Below are 24,925 nucleotides of genomic sequence, written 5' to 3'. Positions count from 1 at the left end.
TGGGAAGGTTATCTGAGCAGTCAATGCCAAGGAAGACAATAAAACAGAAGGAAGGGTAAAGTGGAGAGAGGGTAGGGAGGGCCTTGTTTTATTACTAAATTATGGAAAACTAAAATACATTGATTGGGGGCAAATGGGTATTTCTTTTTTAATATACAGAAGGCTTCATGTGAAAAATATAATTGCAATGATAAATTACCGAAGGGTCCTAATCAGAAGATCCAAGCAAAAGGGGTTGTCCAATGGAAGGTATTGACATGTTTTTGATTTGTTGACAAGCACAGCAATGATGGCAAAATAAATCTACCTTCTCACAAAAAGCTCATTTCCGTGTATCTAAATGAGTAAGCTGGGATCCAAACAAGAAGCATTTCTGATGTCTATTAGAACCTTGGACACTTATGATATGTAGACGTTATGTTCGGGAACAAGTCTGAAGCTTATTTCATTCAGCTGGATTTTGGATTTAACAACACCGTTGATTGATCAGACCCAAAGCCACCTCTAAAGGTGGCATCCTGTTTCTTAAACTTGTTTAAGGATTGTTATGGTGGGCCGGACATACGGGGTGAAAAGATCCTGGCAGAATGTTCAGATAACAGGCTGCATAGTCCACAACTGGACAATGGGTGAAGCAAGAGAGGCTCAGAAGGGGCTCAATGCCAGCTGGTGCTCCATTCAAAATCCAAGAAAGAAAAACTTAGACTCTTTTAATTAGAGAAAAGATATCTTTTACTGGAAGTCAAGTGGTAGCAACAAAAGAATTCTGAATCTGAGAAAATGGGCGCGTAAATCACATGTACAAAGTGATGGCAATGTTCCCACCCCCAATAGTTCAAATGGTTCTTCCAATTAAAAGTTGCGAAGAGCATCATGTGGACACCTCCAGGTGGTGGTGAAGAGGCTTCTGCCCGTTGACCTTGGCATACTTTGATAAAGGTTTGCAGCTGCACAGAGAAGAGAAAGCTAAGCAAGAAATAGAAACCTAAGCAAGAATGTGCTCCCCCACTCCTCCTCAGTTTATGCAGTAGTAGTTGGCAACACCTCCAGCTCACTTCCCATACTTTCCCCCCTCCTCACCCCGTTACTTATGACAGCCGAAAGATGCAAAGCAAAGGAAGAAAATCTTGAAGGCTGACAGTCTCCCTGGTTTCTCAGTCAACCCTAACGAAATTCAAGGTAGCTCAAAATTATGACCACAAATATCTGGTCCTTTGGGGTAAAAAAGCAGCCAAAGATTTTCACTGTATGTTCAATGAGTGAGGTAGCTTTTGGACAATGTCTTTGTGGAATATAAAACAACTCTGTAAAAATGTTGGTCTCTTTGGTCCGAGCTAACAACGTCCAACTTCTCTTGTTCATTCCGAGCTTTCTCTACCAGCTGAACACCACGCCAAATGTCCTTAGAAATCCAAAGAGGAGAACATTCCTAATCAATAAAGAATAGGAGTCATTTTCCAAATTGCCCTTTGGTGCAAAGGGAGTATCGTCGCATCTTTAACAAGAATACACTTGTTTGGCTGGCTAACTTAATTACAAGGAAAAAAGAAATTTATTTTCCTACTGTCAGCCTAATTAAAATTAAATACCAGCCAGATGGTTTGTAAATTTTTCAAGAGCATTTTCACTCCCTGTTTTAAAAAAAAGAAAAGAGAGATTCCAGACAGGAATAAGCAAAACATCTGTATCTATAGTGTGTGGGGAGGAGGAAAAAAATAAACAGGAAGGAAATGCCATTTTTTTGTAGGAAACAAAACTTTTTTTAAAAAACTGGTCTTGCAAAATGGGATGAACGGGGAAAATGCCAAGGATCAGTGGTGGATTTCCAAATGGTTTCCTACTGGTTCTCAAAGACCGACCTCTGTGTGAGCTGTGTGAGGTGAGCTGAGCTGTTTTTTTAGCTCAGCTTAAGCACAGCAATCCACTCTGCCATGCAAATCAGCTGAGATAAAAACAAGGGAATATAGGACAGGAAACAGCATGGATGCGGCCAGCCAAAGGTGGTATTTGCTGGTTCTCCAAACTGGTCAAAATTTCCGCTCCCGGTATGCCAGAACGGATCTGAACCGGCTGAATTCCACCTCTGCCAAGGATGGTTCAGATTGCATTTTGCAAATTTTTTTCTGGGGTTGTCATTCAACAGAGATGTCCTTCTGCAGTGACATCTCTCAGCCTCTGTAAGCATCGGACAGGGACGGAAGATGGACCAGGGGACTCGTGCAAGAGGTAGCATGGAGGGAAAACGTCACACAACATTGTTACCCATTATTATAGCACAGATCTTGGAAAGGGTGTTTGAATCTTAAGAAGGTTAGAGGTGGGGCCACCTCGGGCCATGGACCAGTTGTGATGCTTGAGGTGTAGACCACACAGCTATCGGTGCATACTCACACAGGGAGGTGCCTGCACAAAACCGCTTCCTTCAAGATAAGGCAGAATGTAGCCTTGAGGTTCCGCAAAAATCTGTCTCTGACGGTAGAATCACGAGTGTCAGTTTCACTGGCATTCTCATCTACCTCCTTCTATAATTCTGCTTTTATAGGATAATCCTGCAGATATTCAGAAGGACTTACCCTTGTGTAAGAGAACAGGGCTTGAACATTTCTAGTGGGTCATGAATTTAATTTGCATTTGAGCTAGGCTTTCTTCCTTTCCCTCATTCCCTTCCTCCTTGTTCCTTACTTCCTCCCTCCCTCCTTCCTTCCCTCTTTCTTCTCCCTCCCTCCCTTCCCTTCCTTCTCTACCTTCCTCCTTTCCTTTTCTTCCCTTCCCTTTCTTTTCCTTTCCTTTCCTGTCCTTCCCTTCCCTTCCTTATCCCTATCCTCATCCTCCTTTCCTTTTCATTCCTTTCCTTTTCTTCTCTTCCCTTCCTTATCCTCATCCTCCTTTTCTATTCTTCCTTTCCCTTCCATATCCCTATCCTCATCCTCCTTTCCTTTCCATTCCTTTTCTTTTCTTCCCTTCCTTAGCCTCATCCTCCTTTCCTTTTCTTCCCTTCCCTTCCTTACCCTCATCCTCATCCTCCTTTCCTTTCCTTTCCTTTCCTTTCCTTTCCTTTCCTTTCCTTTCCTTTCCTTCCCTTCCCTTCCTTATCCTTATCCTCCTTTCCTTTCCTTTCTGTTCCTTTCCTTTCCTTTCCTTTCCTTTCCTTTCCTTATCCTTATCCTTATCCTCATTCTCATCCTCCTTTCCATTCCTTTCCTTTCCTTTCCTTTCCTTTCCTTTCCTTTCCTTTCCTTTCCTTTCCTTTCCTTTCCTTTCCTTTCCTTTCCTTTCCTTATCCTTATCCTTATCCTCATTCTCATCCTCCTTTCCTTTCCTTTCCTTTCCTTTCCTTTCCTTTCCTTTCCTTTCCTTTCCTTTCCTTTCCTTTCCTTTCCTTTCCTTTCCTTTCCTTTCCTTTCCTTCTTTCCTTTCCTTTCCTCTTCCCTTCCCTTCCCACTGTCTATCTTTCTTGTAATAAATGTATCTTTCTCTCTATATTAAGTTTGGTCAGAGGCCCAAGCAAATGTTAAATTAGTGCCATCACCACAGTGGCTACTCATGAAGAAAATGGCTTTTTGATGCTGCTAATTTACTTTCCCTCCCTGATGTCCTGGAGTGACTGGCCAAGTATATCGTTGCACCATGTGTGTGTGTGTATGGGGGTGAAGGAAACAACTGTTTCTGTCTCGGTGGATTAAACCCCATTAGTTATGCATGGACGTCTTGCAAATTCTACAGCGGGGTGTGCAGAATTCAGCATGTTCACCGGGCCTCGTTGACGGAGATGGAGGACTTCGATGCGGTTGGGGAATGGGAGAGAAAGAGGAGAGTCATGGAAAAAAGATCTTCATTTTCTCTCTCTTATTTTTTTTTTGTGGGTGGGGGCGGTCTGTCCCTCCTTCTCTGCTCTCCTTTGGAGAACAAATGCACTTAATTGTCTGGGGAGAGCAGAACCCGTTGTGGTCCACAGCCAAGCTGAAAGAAGAGACTTCAGCTTTAATTAAACCCGACCGTCAGGGTTGCGCTTTTTGTAGAGTTGTTTCCAAAAATGGCACGCTTTGCCCTTCCATAAATAAATCTCTGGCTTCCCAGTGGCACTGGCCCTCCGTGTCTCTCAGCCGAATCCCTGCCTATTGTCATGATTCTCTGTCAAAGATGGATGAGGAAACGACGGCCCTCAGCTGTTCAGCATGGTAGAGCTGTAATTTAGGCAGCCTCTCGGCTTCTCTTGCCTTTCCCCCGCCCTCCCTCTCCTCCTCGCCTCCCACCAGACAAGGATGAAGACAAATGAAAAGGAGCCGACGTGGGATTCGTGGAAATTCTCTTCAAACTTTTGCTCGGGAAGCCGGTTGAATTTTGGGATGCTGAAGTGGCTTTGCAGCCAAGTGAACCACAGAAAAGAGATGATTGCGGTTCATTTGGCTCCTTATTGGAGAATCATAGAATTACAGGGCTGGGAAGGGACTGTGGAGGTCTTCTAGTCCAACCCCCTGCTCTGGCAGGAGTCTTTATACTATCCCAGATAAATGGTTGTCCAATCTTTTCTGGAAAGCCTCCAGTGATGGAGCACCCACAACTCTAGGAAGCAAGACAATACATCGATTCATTGTTCTCACTGGAAATGCTCTTAGGTTCAGAATAAGAGAGTTGGAAGGGGCCTTAGAGGTCTTCTAGTCCAACGCTTTGCTCTGGCAGGAAACCCTCGACCATTTCAGACAAATGGTTGTCCAATCTCTTCTTAAGAACTTCCAGCGATGGGGCACCTACAACTTCTGTTCTACTGATTAATTGTTCTAACTGTCAGGAAATAATTCCAGATCGCTTCTCTCCTTGATTAGTTTCCATGCATTGTTTCTTGTTCTGCCTTCAGGTGCTTTGGAGAATAGCTTGACCCCCTTGTCTGTGTGGCAACCCCATAGGTATTGGAAGACTTCTATCATGTCACCTCCTCGTTCTTATTTTCATTAAAGCAAACATACCCAATTCCGGCAACCATTCCTTATATATTTTAGCCTCCAGCCCCTTAATCATCTCCATTGCTCTTCTCTGCACTCTTTCTAAAGTCTCAACTTCTTTTTTTACATCATGGCAACCAAAGTAAGATGCAGTATTCCAAGGGTGGTCTTAAACCAAGGCATTGTATAGTAGTATTAACACTTCATTTGATCTTGATTTCTATCCCTCTGTTAAAGCCCTATATAGTCTACCTATAGATTTTATACAATTGTGGAGATGCTAGAACAGGTCATAAGTGAGGGGATTGGTTTTAAGTCGCTTTTTTTAAAAGTGCCATTGTATTTCTGAACAGTCACTACACAAGTGGTTGTAAGTTGAGGATTACCTTTACATGAGTTGTGGTGGCGCAGTGGTCAGAGTGCAGTACTGCAGGCTACTTCTGCTGACTGCCACTGCCAGAAGTTTGACAGTTCAAATCTCACCAGGCTCAAGGTTGACTCAGCCTTCCATCCTTCTGAGGTCAGTAAAATGAGGACTCGGGTTATTGGGGGCAAGAGGCTGACTCTGTAAACCGCTTAGAGAGGGCTGTAAAGCAGTATATAAGTCTAAGTGCTGTTGCTATTGCCCTTCCTTTCCTCCCTCCCTCCCTCCCTTCCTTCCATCCATCAATCCAATCATCCATGGTGGTGCAGTATTGCAGGCTAACTCTGCCCACTGCCAGAATCCTGACTGGTTCAAGGTTGACTCGCCCTTCTATCCTTCCAAATTCAGTATAATCCAGATTGTTGGGAGCAAGAGGCTGACTCTGTAAACTGCTTAGAGAGGGCTGTAAAGCACTGTGAAGCAGTCTATAAGTCTAAGGGCTATTGCTAAGTGCTACATAACTCCAACAAGATAATACATTATTTCTCCACCCTTAATGGATTACTATGTTTGGGTTTACTTTCATTTTAATGTATGCATCCTTTTTGTTGTACATGTCAACAACCGTGAATAAATTTTATTACCAACAACAGGACTTGGCAGTGTCAGGGTTTAAATAGATCTTGTAACTTGGTCCCAGAACGAACACTTTAGAGATTGCTCAAGACCTTAAACTGGGTATCATCCACCCATGGCTCTGGAGCCATATGCAGCTCTTTGGGCCCACTGCTGTGGCTCCCTGTTGGGTGATCCACCACTGGTTGACCCCACCCCTTGCCTACCCTCTCAGTCACTCCTCACCTGGCCTGAGAAGGTAAAACACAAAAAACAGAGAGGCAAGGAGGGAGGGACCCATTTCCCACAGAAAACACCCAGAGCTACAAAACCTGGGTAGGCATGGCGGGTCATGTGACATGGTGGGAGTGACATTGAATTGGCCACACCCACCCAGGTTTTGGGGCTCCCGGTGTTTTCTTTTCTGTGGGCAACAGGTCCAAGTGGCTCTTTGCGTGTTTAAAGTTGCAGACCCCTGCCTTAAACCGCTAGACCAAGCCCACAAGCTAAAATTCATACATCCTTAGTTAGACTCCATCTTGGGTTTTGGCAGCAGGCCAAGATTTTCAACCGAAAGCAGAAAAACGTGCCCGAATCCTCGCAACACAAATTGATTTGCATATGCGCCTGCCACGTTGCGAAATTGCAATATGTTGTTTTGCCCTTTGCCTCATTGATTTGAGGTGACTGCTGGGCTAACAAGCTTGTGTCAGCCAAGGAATGGATTAAAGAAAAGGAAAAAATGAAAGAAAGGAAGGAAGGAAGGAAGGAAGGAACCGTTGCCATAAAATTCTGCTTAAGCTATTAATAAATATCAGGAGCGATTTATTCCCTGTTTATATCAATTACTAAGTACCTCCGTTAGTGGAAAGGTTATATTCATATGAAATCCTGCAGCACGCTAACCTTTTCCGCCTTTCAAAAGGACACCAAATTCATCTCTTTTTTTTTTAACATGGGTTATCACGTCCACCAGGACCCCTTAATAAATAATGCAGGGCCTTTATTCAACTATACATAAAACCTAACTAGAATTTTGCTTAATGGCTCAGAGCAGTGATTTTCTCACCCATCCTGTTCTTCATCCTTCCCATCCTAAATTCTCCCATTTCTGTCCTCATGGGAATTGCCTGACAATTCTTGATGAACCAGGGGGAGAAAGATGCATTAATCCATTTCTTTTTTCTTTTCCTTTCAGCCTTGTTCTTTAAACTGGTTGTAAAAATGCTGGTTCGAGACACTTTGGTTGGAGAGACCGAGGCCGACAGAAGAGCTGAAGGACAACCCCCGGAAACAGCAGAGGGGGTTTTCATCCAGTTCAGACCGGTTCAGGTGAACTGGTAGTTACAGCGATTAGCTGGTCCCATCCATTCACCCCTGCCCTAATCTGTCCTTCGTTTCCATGTTTTGAACCCAAGCTGATTCTTGGTTCAGCTGTTTTTCTCTCTCGCAGAAGCAGAGATTTGGTATTCAGCTGGTTCTGACAAGTTCTGGAGAACCGGTAGCGGAAATGTTGAGTAGTTCAGAGAACCAGCAAATCCCACCCCCGACTGGCCCCGCCAACCCCATCTATTCTCTGCTTCCTGAGCCCCAGCTGATTGGCTGGGTCTTCTTTGGTTGCCCTGCACAGGAAAATGGAGCTGGAAAGCAGGTTAGTTGGGGGGAGGGAAGGGGATTTTGCAGTAATCTTCCCCCAGGAGTGGGGTGGAAGTGGAGATTTTATAGTATCCTTCCCCTGCCATTCCCACCAAGCCAGGCCCACCAAGCCACGCCTACAGAACGGGTAATAAAAAGAAGTTTGATTCCCACCACTGGGAAAGAGGTTTGGTCCACCTACAGAGACGTCTGTCGGAGGTTGCCAAGGAAGCAGGCTAAATTGGCATCTCTGTTTGAGGAGATCTTGCTGGCTTGGCCCATTGTCTACTGCTCTTTATTTGACCCCAGGAAGATGGTCACTTATAGCATCCTGTGCCCAAGACAGCCACTGGGGAATGATGGTTAAGGTGTTAAACCGAGACAGGTGAGACCCAGGTTCAAGCCTACTGTTGGTCATGAAAACTGTTGGGTTGCTAAATCTTGCTCGGCCCAACCTATTTATGGGGCATGAGTGAAATGGAGAGATTACCCCACACAGCACCTGGAGGAAAGCTTGAGATCAGAAGTGGTATTCAGACTAGTTCTGGAGAACCAGTAGTGGAAATTTTGAGTAGTACAGAGAACCTGGCCACCTCTGACTGGCCCTGCCAACCCCATCTCTTCTCTGCCTCCCATTGAGTCCCAGCTGATCGGCTGGGTCTTCTTTGGTTGCCCTGCACAGGAGAACGAAGCCGGAAAGCAGGTTAGTGGGGTGGGGAGGGAATAAGGATTTTGCAGTATCCTTCCCCTGCCACGCTCACCAAGCCACGCCCACAGAACCGGTAGTGAATACCACTACTGCTTGAGATGGACATCTAACAAAGAGACCAGGATCTCATAGTCTATCTCACAAAGAGAGGCACTGTAATGGAGAGGTTTGAGGGTTGAACCAAATGAAGGGAGACCCAGAGTTTGGATCATAGTCAGCCCCGGAAGTCCCAGGGGAATTTCAGCCTCCCTTCTCCCTTTCATTCAGTCCAACCTACCTTACTGGGTTGTCATTGTGGAGAAAATGAGGAAAAAAGGAACGTTGATCTACACTACGCTGGAGCTCTTATACCAGAGGCAGGTTGTTGCTCTACTAAATCGATCTTCTCCTTGATTTTTGGATGATCCGGCCATTGTTATTGTGTCGTTTTGCTCTTCTGTGCTGACCGAGGAGGGAGCTTGGTTATTATTATTTATTTTTTAAGGATGCAACCCACACAGACATACACAGACATTGAGTCCCATTCCACAGCTGCATTTCTGGAAGAAAAAGCCAAATACGAGCAATTAAGCCAACCAAAGAACTGATTCACAATAATAAGTCAGAGTCTGCACTTTCTCTCTTTCTCTCCCCCTCCCCTTCTCTCTCCCTTTCCCTCCCTCCCTCTTTCTCTCTCTTTTTTCCATCTGCTAGAGACAGACACGGTGCTGCTTGCATTTACATAGCGCAAAGTCTATTCAGAGGCGGAAATGACTCTCTTCTGGTTCAGATGTAAATGAGGAATTCTGCAGTCAGGCCAGGAAAACTGCTCAAAGATACAGATACAGGTTAACAGAGTAGGACGGGACCTCATGGGTCATCTAGTCCAACACACCCACTCAAGCAGGAGACCCTACACCATTTCTAACAGATGGCAGTCCAGTCTCTTCTTGAAAGCTTCCAGGGATGAAGCTCCCACCACTTCCGAAGGCAATTTCTGTTCCATCGGCTGATTGTTCTCACTGTCAGAAAATTCCTCCTTATTTCCAGGTTAAATCTCTCCTTGTTCAGTTTTCATTCATTATTCCTTGTCTGGCCTGCAGGTGCTTTAGAAAATAGCTTGACCCCTTCCTCCTCTCTGTGGCAGCCCCTCAAATACTGGAAGACTGCTCTCCTGTCTCCTCTGGTCCTTCTCTTCCCTAGACTAGCCAGGCCCAGTTCCTGCAACTGTTCTTCATATGTTTTAGCCTCCAGTCCCCTAATCATCCTGGTTGCTCTTCTCTGCCATCTTTCTAGAGTCTCAACATCTTTTTTACAGCGTGGTGACCAAAACTGGATGCAGGATTCTAGGTGTGGTCTTACTAAGACTTTATAGAGTGGGATTAATACCTCACTTGATCTCGATTGCAGATCCTAAGCTTTTGGGAGTTTTAGATTCATCTTAAAAATTACTATCTAGGTTAAGAAATGAGGTGGCTGGCTGGAGTCACTGAAGCAGCTAGGTCTGAGCTTAAATGGATTCTGGAGATGATAGAAGACAGAAGAGCCTGGGGGAACGTTGTCCATGGGGTCACAATGGGTCACACATGACTTTGTGACTAATAACAACGATTAAGCTGGTTCCCAAATTCACCACTTACACGGCTTCACACAATAACCAGAATTTACAAGCTAATTGAGCTGGTTGAGTTGATGCTTCTTGCTACCATAACAAACTGAAGTCTAAGACTACCCAGGTTAGCATATTATATGAATGCTGTTGCACAAATTTTCTTTGCCCTAGTTTAATGTGCTGTCATTCTAAGAAATGGTCATTTCTAGGCCCAAATGCAAATTTCTTCTACCTTCTAAATCCATTATGCTAAAGTAACACAGAAGGTGAGTTCTTTTTAAACTTCAAGTTAATTTTTAACATAACCTGAGACTGCCAATTATCATCCATCCTTCAAACCTTCATTCAGTACCAGAATTGCTTTGCTATCATTGTCTGTTGCTTCCCAACCCAGAAATTGTGGTGTGTTTTTTTTTGGCCAACTGTTGTTTTCCTCTTGTCTATTCACCTGAATAATAATATATCTATCTTCCATAATATTTATCAACACCTGCTCGGTGCTGACAGCTGATATTTTAGCACTAAAACCTTCATAAAAGTGACAAGCACAGCTGCCAACAATAAGTGGCTGCATATATGTACGAGGAAAGCCGTGAATTATGCTTCCTACATGTCATCCATACTGATCAACAAAGGAAGTGGACATTGGAGCTGCTAGGACAGGGCTTGGCCAATTTTGAGGACCACTGAATACTTTATGGGTGGGTGGATGGGTATTAAACAGAGGTGGTATTCAGCGGGTTCTGACCAGTTCCGGAGAACCGGTAGTGGAAATTTTGAGTAGTTCGGAGAACCAACAAATCCCACCTCTGACTGGCCCTGCCCACTCTATTCTCTGCCTCCTAAGTCCCAGTTGATCACCTGGGGCTTCTTTGGTTGCCCTGCATTGGAGAACGGAGCTGGAAAGCAGGCTAGTGGGGTGGGGATGGAATGGAGATTTTACAGTATCCTTCCTCTGGAGTAAGGTGGGAAGGGGGATTTTACTATATCCTCCCCCTGCCACACCCACCAAGCCATGCCATACCACCAAGCCATGCCCACAGAACCCAACTTGTATAGTCAGTGGTGAGCAGTCTTGAAGTCCACCCATCTGGAGGCCACCAAGGGCAAAGAATTCCAAGCATCCACATTGGATAAACTCACCACCCATCAGAACTTATGTCCATGACTGGCGTCCACCTATCTTTGTCACAGAATTGGAGCAACACCTCATTTGGGTAAAGTGGAGTTATGGGCAAAGTTCAGATGAGAAAATTCTTCTTCTTGGTCCTGACCAGGAGCCAAGTTGGGGTACGAAATCACTACCCCCAAGCCAAGAAGACATCATGGTTGAGATAATGGCTCACCCAAATAGAGTATCTTTGGTAAACCTTCCTTTGGTTGCCCTGCATTGGAGAACGGAGCTGGAAAGCAGGCTTTTAGCATTTTAGTGCTAAAATATCAGCTGTCAGCACCGAGCAGTGTTGATAAATATTATGGAAGATAGATATATTATTATTCAGGTGAATAGACAAGAGAGTGCTCAGTAGTTACTTCAGGTGATAAGCCCACAGGTAGAAAATGCTTCAGATCATAGCTTTGGTTCACATATGGTGGAAGCTGCACAGAGTTCTATGTCTAAGGAGATTCTCAATCATCCAGGCCAACGTGGTCTCCAAGGCAGCTAGACTTTGGAAAAAAACAACTTTGGGGCATAAATTAGGACAATAGAGTTCCTAATTTATCCAGCCCTATTAAGGAAGAGAGATACACAATGTAAGGCAGTTGATTTATTAGGCTGGGTGGCCACATATAGGTCTTGGTGAGCTTTTAGGGCAGTGTTCTGCCCCTGTTGGAATCTGAATCCTAGGAGGAAGATGAACAGCTGACAGGGAGTATGGGAGTATGGCTCCGTTGGCTGTGGAGGAAACTGGGGAAGGGCAAAGTCCGGCTGGGCAGAGCAGGACAGAGGTAGAACAAGGGAGAGGGAGTTCAGAGGAAGACCCAGGCCCACCTCCCTTCATCCTAGGGCATGCAGGGAGGAACAGAGAAAGGAGCAATGGGGTTGCATGGCTTAAGGGGGAGGAAAGGGCCCTGATTCCCTTAAGTAGCCACACCCGGGAATGAGAATTTTAAAAAAACTTGAATGCTGACTGCAGCAGCTGCTGGGAGCAAATGTAGTTTATCTTGTGTTGACTTTGCTTATCTGTGTTCCTGGCGCCTTCCCAACCGTGTGAGTTTTGCCATGCCTTCAAGTCTGAAATTCTTGCTCCTGCCCTGCCAGACTTATTACTTCAATTTGGCTTGTTTGGACTTTAAGTTACAGTTTGTGTTGACCATGTTTTGGACTTGATTCTCTGCAGCCAAAGGCTGCTCTTGGTAGAGTTTTTCGCCAGCCCAGGTGGTAACCAGGACATTGGGGGCAAAGTTGGAGCTAATAAAGGGACTCCTACTGATTATGTGACTGTGTTGCCTTTGTGCCACGCCCCTTTGGGTCATCAGAGGCAAGGATGAAGAACCTGGGAAGAACCAGAGACTGCTGAACTCTAACTCCCAACTTTTCTTTTTACTAGCCTACCTGGCAGGGCTTCCAGGATGTTGTTTAAAAGCTTCCCCACTTGGCGTCTACAGGGAAGTTTAAAACATTTGAGGTTGAGACGCTCTCCAGATACATTCCAGATCTACAGAAAGCCTCGAGAACAAATATCTGCGCTCTCTCTGAGGCTGGATGTAATCTCCCCCTCCTAATCAAATGATACACGACCTCGTTGCTTGACTCTTTATACAAATTTCATACCATCACAATAGCTGGAGCCAGCCTAATTTCTCCTAAGTGGCAAAACACATACAAATTTACACGACATTTGAAAGCAGCCCCGTACAGAGCCCTGTATTCACCGGATTGCTCAGCTATTATCGGTACGTCTCGCTGTGCTGCAGAGCCCTCTACTGTGCAGTTCAAACCAAAGGGGATGCTAATTTTCAAAAAACGGTATTGGGGGAAAAAAAGTGGGGGGGGGAGATCTGTAAATTATCCATATGGTCCCCCCTTGGGCTACTCTCCTGCAAGACGATTCCTATGCTTTTATTTGCAAGATCTAACACAGCAGCTCTTTAATCCATTTATCGTTTACAAATGCTTAGGAAGCCATCAACAGTGGTTTATTGTGCAGCCATAAATGCCATTGAGGAACATCCACACAATAGCAATTAAGAGAACCTAACAAAAGAATAAATACAGATGAAGCCTCATAAAATCCAATCCAGACTGTCATATAAAATCCTAAAAGTACCTAGTTAGGAACAGAATGCTTGTTTATGCATACATACGTACAAAGAGATAGTCCTTGACTTGTAACCACAGTTGGAACTAGAGTTTCTGTGACTCACCAGTAGCAGGGCAATTGTTAAGCAAGGCGCACCTGCTTTTATGACCTTTTGTGCCACGGTTGCTAAATGAATCATGCAATGGGTAAGTGAATCCATGACCATTAAGGGAATCCAGCTTTCCCCCAATGACATTGCTTGTTGGAAGCAGCTGGGAAGGCTAGCAATAGCAATAATCCTTAGACTTATATCAGGGGTGGGATATGACAGGGTTAACTACCAGTTTGGGATTTCCGAGCTTCCCTGCACGCTGCGAGCCGCGCGCCTGTAAATCGTCATCAGCAGGCTGCGTGCAGAGAAGCATCCTTTGAAACAGCCCTCATTTCCTGCTTTTTTAACTGCAGCTGTGCCTCATTCGACAGCTGAAGTTGAAAAATCAGGAAATAAAGATCAGGTAAGAGCCCAGGTGGGCAAAAACATCAGCAGACATAGAACCGGTTCTATGTCTGCTGCTCTTCAGAGCTACCAGTTCTACAGAGGTGGACAGAACTGGTAGAAACCCACCCCTGACTTATATACTATACTATACCTTAGACTTATATATTATACTATTATACAGTATATTATGCTTTACAGCCCTCTCTAAGCTGTCTACATAGTCAGCCTCTTGCCCCCAGCAGTTTGGGTCCTCGTTTTACTGACCTTGGAAGGACAGAAGGCTGAGTCAACCTGGAGCAGGCCAGGATCGATCTCCTGGCAGTGGGCAGAGTCAGCCTGCAATATTGCATTCTAACCACTGTACATCATGGAAGGAAGGAAGGAAGGAAGGAAGGAAGGAAGGAAGGAAGGAAGGAAGGAAGGAAGGAAGGAAGGAAGGAAGGAATGAGGGAAGGAAGGAAGGACAATAGCAATAGTCCTTGGACTTCACAGTACTTCACAGCCCTCTCTAAGCTGTTTACGGAGTCAGCCTCTTGCCTCCAACAACAAGAAGTTCTAAAATTTAGACTGAAAGAGTGGTTGGTTTTAATTTAAGTAGGTGAACTGGCAGCTGGCAAGAATTCTAACTCTATCTGCCTATTTTTAGTTTCTTTTTAACAAGGAGAAAGGTTGTGTTTCAAGTAGAGAGCTCCTGACAGTATCTTGAGTTCCCAAGAGACCATCGGACCTCACGCAACTCCCCCCAGGCATGCTGGGAAAATCAATACGGTGGGTTGGCTGGCTCAAAAGCAGGCATGCAATCAACCTCCCTTCACGTGACCGATCAATCGTAGCTTGAGGATTGCATTTTGCCCAACAGAGTTCACAACAAAGATCTCACTCTTGATTGTGATGCTTGGTGGAGATTTTGGTGGCACAGAAGCTGAGCAAACTTACTGTTTGAGTTAATTTTAGAGCATGGTAGGTGGATCAAACCTAGAAGTGGAGTTGTTGGAGTTGTTTCTTTTTTCCTTTCTCTGTTCGATGGGATGTAATAGGTGTCCTTCTTCAATGGAGTTGATGGGAAGCATCCAGCAGGGGGTGCTCTTTCCACTGCTAAGGCTTGATTTTCTCTTCGGTTTCACTTCTCTTCCATTCTTTTTCTCTTTTCTCATTTCTCTTTCTCTTCTCTTGTTTCATTTCTCATTTCTTTCTCTTCTCTTCTCATTTCTATTTCTCCTTCTGTTGTTTCTCCTTTTCTTCTCTTTCCTCTTCCCTGGAAGAATTGCATGGGGGTAACATCCAAAATAGCTCATTCCCAAAGGAGATCTTGGTTTTGTTTTGATTTGGTATTTAGAAATCAATCACTCTGATCTCTAAGCCACAGTTCCTTTGCTCTGTGTTCTGATACTTTGTGTGTGTGTGTGTGTGTGTGTGTGTGTGTGTGTGTGTATGCACCCTGAAAACAATTTGCTATAAGACCTCATTGCTGTGTTCCTGGCAGTGGTGCAGCTACTATAAACATCGCAGTCAGAATACTCACTGTTAGAAATTCATGGTTTCAGGGGTGGCCGGTTGAACGGAAAGTACAGCAACCTTGATGCACAACAACAGTCCCAGGGTCTATTCTGGCCTCTCCAATAGCTCTGGAAAGAATCTGTAGGGAATGCCAGGTTTCCAACGCCAACCCTTCTCTCAATCCGCTCAATTAAAGACCGTGGAAGTTCGCACAACATACTTTAACTGGATTAGAATTCCAAGGAGCGTGTTTGCAAAACAGATTGAGCTGGCTCGGTGTTATCTATAGCAGTTGTGTGTGCCTGGGTGTGCGAGGAAGGGGGCTGTGGGTTTCTGTAGTTATGTAAACCCAGCATGTTTGGTTGATGATTTGTTGCAATGTGTTATGCAAACCTTGAAAAGGGATTAATTCAGCCAGCCAACCATCTTGCATGAATCCAAACAATGGAGGAGTAAGGAATCCTCAGCCTCCCATATACACTTATGTTTGAAATAAATATCACAACACTTCCCTGGGATTTTGGAGAAATCTTGCTTGGGTGGGGGTTTTTTTTTGTTTTTGTTTTTTACATTTTTTTGAACTGGCAATAATTAAGTTGCAGGCCTCAAAGGAATAAGAAAAAATGCCTCCCTTTTATTCACTATCTTCTCAGGATTGACAGCTAGTCAAGCCATAGTTTGCTCTCTTCCTTCCTTGCTGTTTAATTAACCAGTACAAATTGGAGTCCGGTAACCTCAGAAACGCTCGCTCAACAAAACCAGGCAGTTTTTGTTTCCTTTGTTTGTGGCTCTGAATATATTGTGACTTCTCACTCCAACAGAATTCCTAGAGGGCAGATTGGCGGGGTAGGAACCAAAAGTGAGAGTCTAAAACAAATATTGGAATACAAGAGGAGGAGGAGGAGGAGGAGAAGGAGGATGGGGACTTGATCCTCTCTGTGCTTGATGGCTTTCTTGCAGATATTTCATTACCAAACTAGCATCATCAGTGTTAAAAAGGAGGAGGAGGAGGAGGAGGAGGAGGAGGAAGAAGAGAGGAAGCAGGAGGAGAAAGGACAGTTGTTCTCCATTCTGGCACTGATGTTGATAGAGAAGAGGAGGAAAAAGAGAAAAGGAGAAAGAGGAAGAAATATCTTCTCTTTGAAGATGAGGATGAAGATGAAGAGGAAAAGATCAAAGATGATCTTTTTTTTTTATCTTCACAGGTGACTGCCCAATGTCTTGCTACTTCTGAGGGCCCTCAATTTATAGTTTTCACCTCCAATGACGTGGAGAATGAGCAAGGCAAGGAGAAAAAACGATGACATTCCTTTGGAAAGATGAGAAGGTGGCCATCATTTCACCCTTCGGTTTGTCTCTCCAGATGCCAGCTGCACTCCTGGGCAAATCTACCAGAAGGCCATGAATTTCATGATGTCATTTATCCATAACATTTGACACTCTCTTGTCCTTCCAAGTTGAGGTCCTATTTACAAAGCTGTTCGCTCCCTCAAATACAGTCCATATCCTAAGTCAGTGGCCCCCAACCTGTTTTGTGCCACAGCCTGGTACCGGCATCACAAAATGATCTGCGGCCCAGTACCGGCATCAGCACGCATGGCAAGGCAAGGCAAGTCGAGCGACCGGCCAGCCAGCCGTCCCCCGCTTCTCCCCACCACCTTCAACTCCTCCTTTGTACCTTTGTCGATGGGCTTCGCTTCAGGACGGCTTCGGGACGGTCGCTCAGCTCTCTTTGCCTTGGGTGCTGAAAGAATCCTCGCGCCTTAGTTTCATTTGAAGCCCCCCCCCCTTTCGATGAAACTAAGGCGCGAGGATTCCTTCAGGACCCAAACGCCACTTTCCAACCTGAAAAGCTCACCCGGAAGCACTTTCTCGTCAAACAAGATGGTGGCGCCCAGCAAATCGGTGGCCCGGTAGGAAATGTTCCACGGACCGGTACCGGTCCATGGCCCGGTGGTTGGGGACCCCTGTCCTTAGTGAATGGTTTTTTGAAGACCCAGAGGCTTTAGGGTGGAGAGGCTGAGTAGTAGTGTAGTGGTACTACTAGTAGTGTAGTGTACTACTAGTGTACTGTACTACTAGTAGTAGTGTAATCGTAGTGTTGTAGTATTACTACTAGTAGTGAGCCAGTGGTGTGCAGAGGCAGCCAAAACAAGCCAATGCAATCCTAAGTTGCATTAACAGAGGGATACAATCAAGATCAAGTAAGGTACTAATACAATTCTATAAACTAAAGCCTTAGTAAGACCACACCTAGAGTCCTGCATTTAGTTTTGGACATAAAAAGGATGTTGACACTCTAGAAAAAGTGCAACCAGGATAATGAAGACTAAAACAAATGAAGAGAAGGACCGGGGGAGACATGATAGCAGTCTTCCAATATTTGAGGGGCTGCCACAGAGAGGAGGAAGGGGTCAAGCTATCTTTCAAGGCACCCGAAGGAATAATGGATGGAAACTGATCAAGGAGAGGCTCAACTTTGGAAATAAGGAGGAAATTTTCTTGCAGTGAAAACAATCAACGAATGGACCAGAAGTTGCCTTCGGAAGTTGTGGGAGCTCCATCACTGGAGGCTTTCGAGAAACGACTGGACTGCCATTTGTCAGAAATGGTGTAGGAAGGGTTTCCTGCTTGGGTGGGGGCGTTTGGACTAGATGACCTACAAAGTCCCTTCCAACCGTAATAATTGGTTAAATCAAAGAAGCCCTTTTCCTCCTCCTCCTCCTCTCCTGTATCAATGTCGGTTTGTTTCATCTGCTGAAGTCAATAGGCCTGGGAATTGGATTGCGTGTACAGGCTGTGTGTGCGTATGGTGGAGTGTTGAAAGAGGAGGCAACCCCGTGAAAGGCTTTTGAGAATTGTGCGTGAACATACCTGCGTCTCTGCTTTGAATGAGAAGCAGCCCACTCGTCTATTCTTCAAGGTGTGACTCACAAGCACCAGCTGCCCCTTGTTTGATGTAGTTTGCAATTCACCTCCCAATTACTTGACCTCAAGAACCAAACCAAGCTATTGATAGAAATGCCGGAACCCCAAAAATGCACTTGGGTGCCTTAAGGTGAGCTCAGGTGTTTTAAGGACTCAGCCACTTCGCATGACTCAGACTGTGCCAGTAGCGAAAGAGGCGTACATTGCTAAGAAAACACAATTTCTCCTAGCCTTAAGACCCAATGGAGCTCCTACTCTTAATCCAGGAGGGAGATGGTACCTGGGATGGGGAGGACAACAGCTGGGCTTCTTCAGTGCCTGTCCTGCCCAGAGGTAATAGAGAATTAAAAGCATCTCTAAATGATTCCTCCACTACCCCAGTTAAATCTAACACCATTTATTAGCTCTGGGTTAAGCTGTTGGTTGTTGTTGTTAGTTGTGAAGTTGGGTCCCACCCATTGCAACTCCATGGACAACGTTCCTCCAGGCCTTCCTGTCCTCTACCATCTTCTGGAGTCCATTTAAGCTCACACCAACTGGTTCCGTGACTCCCTCCAGCCCCCTCCTTCTCTGCCGTCCCCTTCTTCTTCTATTGCCCTCCATCGTTCCCAGCATTACGGCTCTTCTCCAGGGAGTCCTTCTTCCTTCTCATGAGGTGGCCAAAGTCTTTTGAGGTTCCTCTTCAGGATCTGGCTTCCTAAAGAGCAGTCAGGGTGGATCTCCTGTAGGACTGACTGGTTGGATCACCTTGCAGTCCAAAGGGCTTGCTGGGGTCTTCTCCAGCACCAGAGTTCAAAGGCCTCCATTCATTGGTGCTCAGCCTTCCTTATGGTCCAACTTTCCCAGTCATAACGTTGCCACTGGGAAAAAGCCGGTGGAGGCCACCTTAATTTGGATTCCACTAGTTCAAAGCTGAAAGCCTACTCACACCTTACTATGGAGTAACTAATATAAGAGAAAAGAATAACTGCCTTTCATCAAGATTACTGGAGGTTTTTAAGAAGAGACTAGACAGTCACTTATCGGAAATAGGATAGGTTCTTCTCTTTGAGCAGGGGGCTGGACTAGAAGACCTCTAAAGTCCCTTCCAGCTCTATTTGATTGATTGATAGGTAGGTAGTTAATAGATAGATAGATAGATAGATAGATAGATAGATAGATAGATAGATGTAGAGATAGATAGATAAGAGAGAGAGAGAGAAGTAGATAGATGTAGAGATAGATGATAGATGGATAGATATAGTTAGATAGATGTATAGATAGATAGATAGATAGACAGACAGATAGATAGACAGATATAGATAGATAGATAGATGTAGAGATAGATAGATAAGAGAGAGAGAAGTAGATAGATGTAGAGATAGATGATAGATATAGTTAGATAGACATATAGATAGATAGATAGATAGATAGATAGATAGATAGATAGATAGATAGATAGATAGATAGATAGATAGATAGATAAAGACACTGGACAGTCACTTGTCTGAGATGGTATAGGTTCTCCTGCTTGAGCAGGGGGCTGGACTAGAAGACCTCCAAGGTCCCTTCCAGCTCCATTCTATTCGACTTCATCCGGGCTGTCATACCGCACCCGACCCCTAGAGGGCTACAGACAGCGATTCTCTTCGCAAGCCCCCTAGCGGTCTCCCGGAGCTGTGTACCCCTTTGTTCTATTTTGCCTTGCAACAGGCTTTTCGGCGGATCCGGGGCGGCCCCCGCTTTGCTCCTTTTGCAACCTTGGCGGCGGCGGCGGTGGGGAGAGGGGGAGGGAGGGGGTGGGGAAGAGAAGGCCTCCCAAAGCAGGCGAAAAGCATCTCTCTCCACGCGAGTAATCGCGGATAGGTTTCGCGGGGAGAAGGTGGGAGGACGCAAACGCGCTCCTGGGCTCGCCAGCCGACTGTAGCCACACCGGATCTTTGGACTGAAAGCAAAAGGAGAGCGGGGGACGGGGGGGGGCGGAGTGTTAAAAAAAAAAGCGAGAAGGAGAAAAGGGGAGTCGACAGAGGAAAAAAAATCCTTCCTCGGATTGGAGAGCGCGATTGGGAAGGATCCGCCTCTGGTTCCGTCTTTCTCTCGCTCCGGCTGCGAGTCTCTGGGGTTGCGGGGTTGGAGGGTTGACCACCGCCCCCCCACGGGAAGCCTCTCTGGGTGTCCTGTCGGACGGAAGCTGCCCCTCCCCAATAAAACCCCCTCCCTCCTTTAAAGGAGGATGGCGCACTCTTTGGAGGATTCTTGCAAGAGCAAGTTGGGTTTCCCACGCTTGGCGAGGCGTCCCTCGAAGGGACGTCGTTGAAGTCGCCAAAGGAAGGGGGCTCCCAGTCGCCTGCCCACCCACCCACCTCGACCCTTCTCCTCCCCTCCGCCCCCCGCCCACCATCCTTAGTTTCCAGGCAGCACCCCGGCTGGAGCAAGGAGGCGCTCGAAAAAAAAAGAAGAAGAAAGAAAGAAAAAAAAAGGAGAAAACTTTCCGGAGAGCATCTGCCTTCCTCGGCTGCGCCTTAGCGCGCGCCTTCGCTAGCTGCGCGCCCTCTCCGGGGTGCCGGCGGCGGGGGGAGGAAAGGAGCCTTCGCTGGATGTCCGAGAGCCGGGAAAAAGTCCGGATTAGCCGGCCACGGGTTCTTCTCTTCCCGTCTCCCCCGCCCGGAGCAGAAGCTGACCGGGAGAAGGAGCTCGACCTGATGTGGATGGAGACGAACCGGGGACGCATCCTCCAGGGGCAAAAACGAAGGCGACCGGGTTGGGGATCCGGCTTGAAGTCTTGAAAAGAGGCTCACCCGACCGCGGGGAAGGAAGGAAGGAAGGAAGGAAGGCGAGGCAAGAGCTTGGGAGGGGGGTGTCTTCAGGATGGGGGCAGCGCCCAGTGGCCTCTTGGCTGTCACCTCACTCTTGGGAGTCCTGCTTTGCAAAGGTGAGTCCGCGGGCGCCTTCGGAGCTCAGCTGGGGAAGGGGTGAGTGGGTGGGAGGCTGGGTGGGCGCTCTGCAGGAAACAGGGTGGCCAACTTCTCAGGGAGCCCCCCGGGGGTTCTAGCCTTTCAACCTCTCCGAAGGGCGAGACTGAGAAGTGAGGATTTTCGCACACAAGGAGTATAAGCTTGGTCCAGGTGAAAGGTGTTAAAAGTGCAATTGGCAACTTTTTATTTTTAGGAAATGGCAAGAAACTGGTGGATATTGGGGATTGCAGACCTGCCTTAAACCCGAGCCTTGGCAGTGGGAAGGCACATCTCTGTGCAACTTACACTAAGTTGGAATCCATGAGTGACCAATTTACCCCTAGCCTGTTGTGTTCCATCCTGGATCCCCTCTGGTGGGAAGCTTTTAATGCCAAGCAACCATCTGGGTGTGATCAACTGGAAGAGACTTGCTTTTCTCTTTTGTCTCCTGCTTTGCACCAGGAGTGTGCTTGGAAGTGTGTTAGCCCAGGTCTGAACTGAACTGAATACTTCATTTGGCCAAGTGGGATTAGACGCACTCAAGGAATTTGTCTCCCGTGCAGAAGATCTCAGTGTACATGCAAAGCAACAGAGAGAATAATAATAGTAATAACTAATAGTAATTACACAATAGTAATAAATAATAGTAATAGGAAAAACAAAATATCATGTTTTGCAAATTGAAGTTGAGAGATGGTGGAGGAAGAAACCGATGGCTGTACCAATAGTAACAGGAGCCCTTGGAGTAATTACCCAAAGGGCTTCCTAGATTGACAAGGGAATTTTGAATTTATCAGACTTGAATATTCTGACTTTGCAAAAAAAAACGACATCTTACTTGGAACTGCCTATATACTCAGACGTTACCTTAACAGCACTTAGGTACTTGGTTAGGACTTGAACTGTTAAGTTCTTACCAGTCCCAGACTGTGAATCAAATTGAAGATTAAATCAATAATAATAATAATAATAGTAATAATAGTAATACTAATAATAACAACGTACATTTTAAGATACTTGATTGATACCTAAAATGCTGGCAGCAAACTGTATCAACCATCAGCACCAGTCAATTGTATTTGTGATATGTTTTTATATGTTCAGTTGACAGAGTTTCATGTTTAATGAATAAAAGATTATAATAATAATAGTAATAGCAATAATAATAATAATGATGTCCCAGACTGTGAATTGAATTGAAGATTAACCATAATATATTTTTTACCAGTCCCAGCCTGTGAATTGAATTGAAGATTAAATCTTTAATAATAATAATATTACCAATGAAAGGAGGGGGAAAAGATAAGGAGAAGGATTAATAATAATAATAGTACAGCCACACTTATGGGTTAATATACGGAGACATTAGACAGCACTGAGAGAATTAGGTGGTCAGCAGAGGGATGGCTTGAGAGACAAAAAAAAAAAAAAAGCGCCCTATCCCTGTTTGTTTGCATTTAAATGGATCAAAGAGGGAGCTGTGGGACCACAGATCAGAAGTGTTGCAGAAAAGAGAAGACTGTAACATCAGTAATAATAACAAATCCCAATGATTCTAGACAGGAAAACAAGTGACATATTTAACAGTTGGTTTTGTCACGACTGCAACTTGGACACCTGTTTATCCGACTCACGGACAGCTCCAGATATTGGGTGAAATATTTCCAAAGGCCCATTTCTTTCTTTCTTTTTTGAGTACAACTCTGAGCCATCTGACAAACTCCCTTTCTGTTGCCACTTTTCAGGATACCAACAGAAATAAGATAGACTTCTTAAGTGTCCTTTCCCCTTTATGATTGATCGATCGATTGATCCATCCATCCATTCATTCATTCAGGGTGAGACTGCCCAACTCTAAATGTTTTCTGGACAATGTGCACACAATAGAGCTGAAAACAATATAATAGGATCTGGAGAGAAGGTCTTTTTTACTTTGCACATATCCCCTTTCCCCCTCCTCTTCTTTTCCTTGGAAAACATATGAACTGGCTTCATAGTTTAGAGCAAGACATTTGAACCATGGGAAATTCATGAATGGATGAATGGATATGTTGTTCTAATGCAATAGTTTAATATGCAGCATGTTTTATTTAATGTTCAATATCTTAAGCGGGCGGGGGTGAAAGGATGGATGGGATTAAATTTAGAGGCAGCCCCACCACCCAAAATTGTCTATCCTTGTTTATCCTATTTCAAGGCAGCTGCTTTTGAAAGTCTCAAGGTCTCTCATTTGTCTCTAATGAGATTTGAAGAATGATGGATTGTAGAAACTTAAAAAATGGCTTCTGAATCAGATCAATAAAAATTGGGTAGCAGAAGTCCCAATTCTCAATGTGTCCCTTGTATGGTGGCTCCCTGCTGAATCAGAGTTGTAGTTGAACATTTCTGCAGAATAACAACTTGAGGAAGATTGTTGAATTGTGGAAAACTTATCCGGCTGTGATTAAAGCACAAGGCTCCAGTTCTGGGTTCAAGTCTAGGTTTGTATAAGTCGGGCTGGGAAAATCTTTGTCCTGTAAAACCTTCATGCTTTACTGGATAATACGGTGGTTCAACCAGGTCCATGGTAGAATTTTAAATTCTCTTAACTGCTTCATCACACTTCCCTTTCTCCTTCGGTATTCCCAACTGGGAGGGAAAAAAAAAGTTTTGTGGAAACGTTTTGCCTTGTTCTGCAAAGCACTTTGGCTTTTCGGTGAAGCTCTTCCATTTCCAATGGAAGTGAGAAGGAACTGCGAATAGATTTGAAGATATTCCCTTGCTCTTGCTAACATAACCATTGCTTTTCACCTGGATCAAAGCAAAGAAAATCAGAATTCAATTTGCCCATCTATTTTATTCAGGAGCATTTGCCTGAAGTATGAAAACTCCATTCTCCCTTTCTCCCAGCACTCGCCAAAATGAGTCCAATAAACAGGATATTTTATTATTTTTAGTTAAAAGCCACTTGTCTAACCTTGTCAGCACCTCATTCAATCTTCTGCAATCTTCTGCCTTCCCCTTACCCCGTCCCGTCCTGCCATATCTCCCAAGAAGCAAATGATCGTGTATGACTGAGGAGAGAGAGAGAGAGAGAGGGAGAAGGAGGGAGGAAGGGAGAGAGAGAGAGACAGAGAGACACTATTGGAGGCTAAATCTCTGCTTTATCCTGCCTTTTGAAAGCTTGAGAAACTGCCAGACTATGCCAGCAACAGAGGAACGGAGAGCTGGCGAGGTTGGTTGCCACTGTCTCCCTCTTGACCTTCAAACAATTTGATTCCTTTGCTTATCCTACCAACAGCGGCTGAGCTGTTGAGAATGACGTAAGGAGATTACTTATAGAAGGCGCTTGGTTTTTGTAGCTGTTTTCCCTGGCTCTCTCACCCACTTTCTAGCTTCCCGCCACTGCCTCTTTTTAAGGATGAAATAAGAGAATAACAGAGTTGGAAGGGACCTTGGAGGTCTTCTAGTCCAGCCCCTAGTCAAGCAGGAGACCCCTATACCATCCCAGACAAATGGCTCTCTGGTCTCTTCTTTAAAACCTTCAAGATATGGAAGATTAGGGCTCCTTCACATTCTATGCAATCCAGGCTTTTCATCCCTCGAATGCTATGGTGGTTAGATGGTTCCTGTTTCCTGGTGTAATTTTATAAACTGTGAGCATTGTTTTCCTTTTAATTAGTCAGTTTTAATTGTTTTTGAGGGGCGTAGGGTTAGGTATAATTAGATTTATTTCCCAACTCTTGTCTAGAAGCCCAAGTCGATCTACATGGTGTCTCCTTCAGAATAACAGAGCTGAGAGACAGCTCGTAGGTTTTCCAGTCTAATCTCCTACTCCAGCAGGAGATCCTATATCCAGTGGTGGGATTCAAATAATTCAACAACCGGTTCTCTCTGCCCTAATGATTTCTTCCAACAACCAGTTCGCCAAACTGGTGAGGACTGGCTGAATTCCATCACTGCCTATATCATCCCAAACAAATGGCTGTC

The 24,925-nt window shown here is 45.1% G+C and overlaps 1 protein-coding gene and 1 long non-coding RNA gene across 3 annotated transcripts in view; one reads left to right on the top strand and one right to left on the bottom strand.

Moving 5' to 3' along the window:
• Positions 1 to 1,320: 1,320 nt before the first annotated feature.
• LOC148124646 (uncharacterized) lies at positions 1,321 to 15,285 on the bottom strand. The gene is made up of 3 exons (XR_015739578.1): positions 15,121 to 15,285; positions 8,541 to 8,802; positions 1,321 to 1,429 (listed from the first exon to the last, which is right to left on the bottom strand). It is a non-coding gene; the product is annotated as an uncharacterized LOC148124646 (long non-coding RNA).
• Positions 15,286 to 20,395: 5,110 nt separating this feature from the next.
• LOC113446521 (transmembrane protein 132C-like) overlaps positions 20,396 to 24,925 on the top strand; it is a 135,028-nt gene continuing 130,498 nt past the window's right edge. Inside the window, exon 1 of one of the 2 annotated variants that reach the window (XM_087913471.1) lies at positions 20,396 to 20,934. In XM_087913471.1, coding sequence (XP_087769597.1) covers positions 20,871 to 20,934 — 64 coding nt within the window. In that variant the 5' untranslated portion in view covers positions 20,396 to 20,870. Of the gene's footprint in view, positions 20,935 to 24,170; positions 24,259 to 24,925 lie in introns of those variants that run through there. The other variant, XM_087913472.1, reaches the window with a different exon arrangement.

This window comes from Pseudonaja textilis, chromosome 15, assembly GCF_049901715.1.
Source record: "Pseudonaja textilis isolate UNSWEBS1 chromosome 15, rPseTex1.2, whole genome shotgun sequence".
Lineage (NCBI taxonomy): Eukaryota > Metazoa > Chordata > Lepidosauria > Squamata > Elapidae > Pseudonaja > Pseudonaja textilis.
This window is presented reverse-complemented; position numbering and strand designations above follow the sequence as displayed.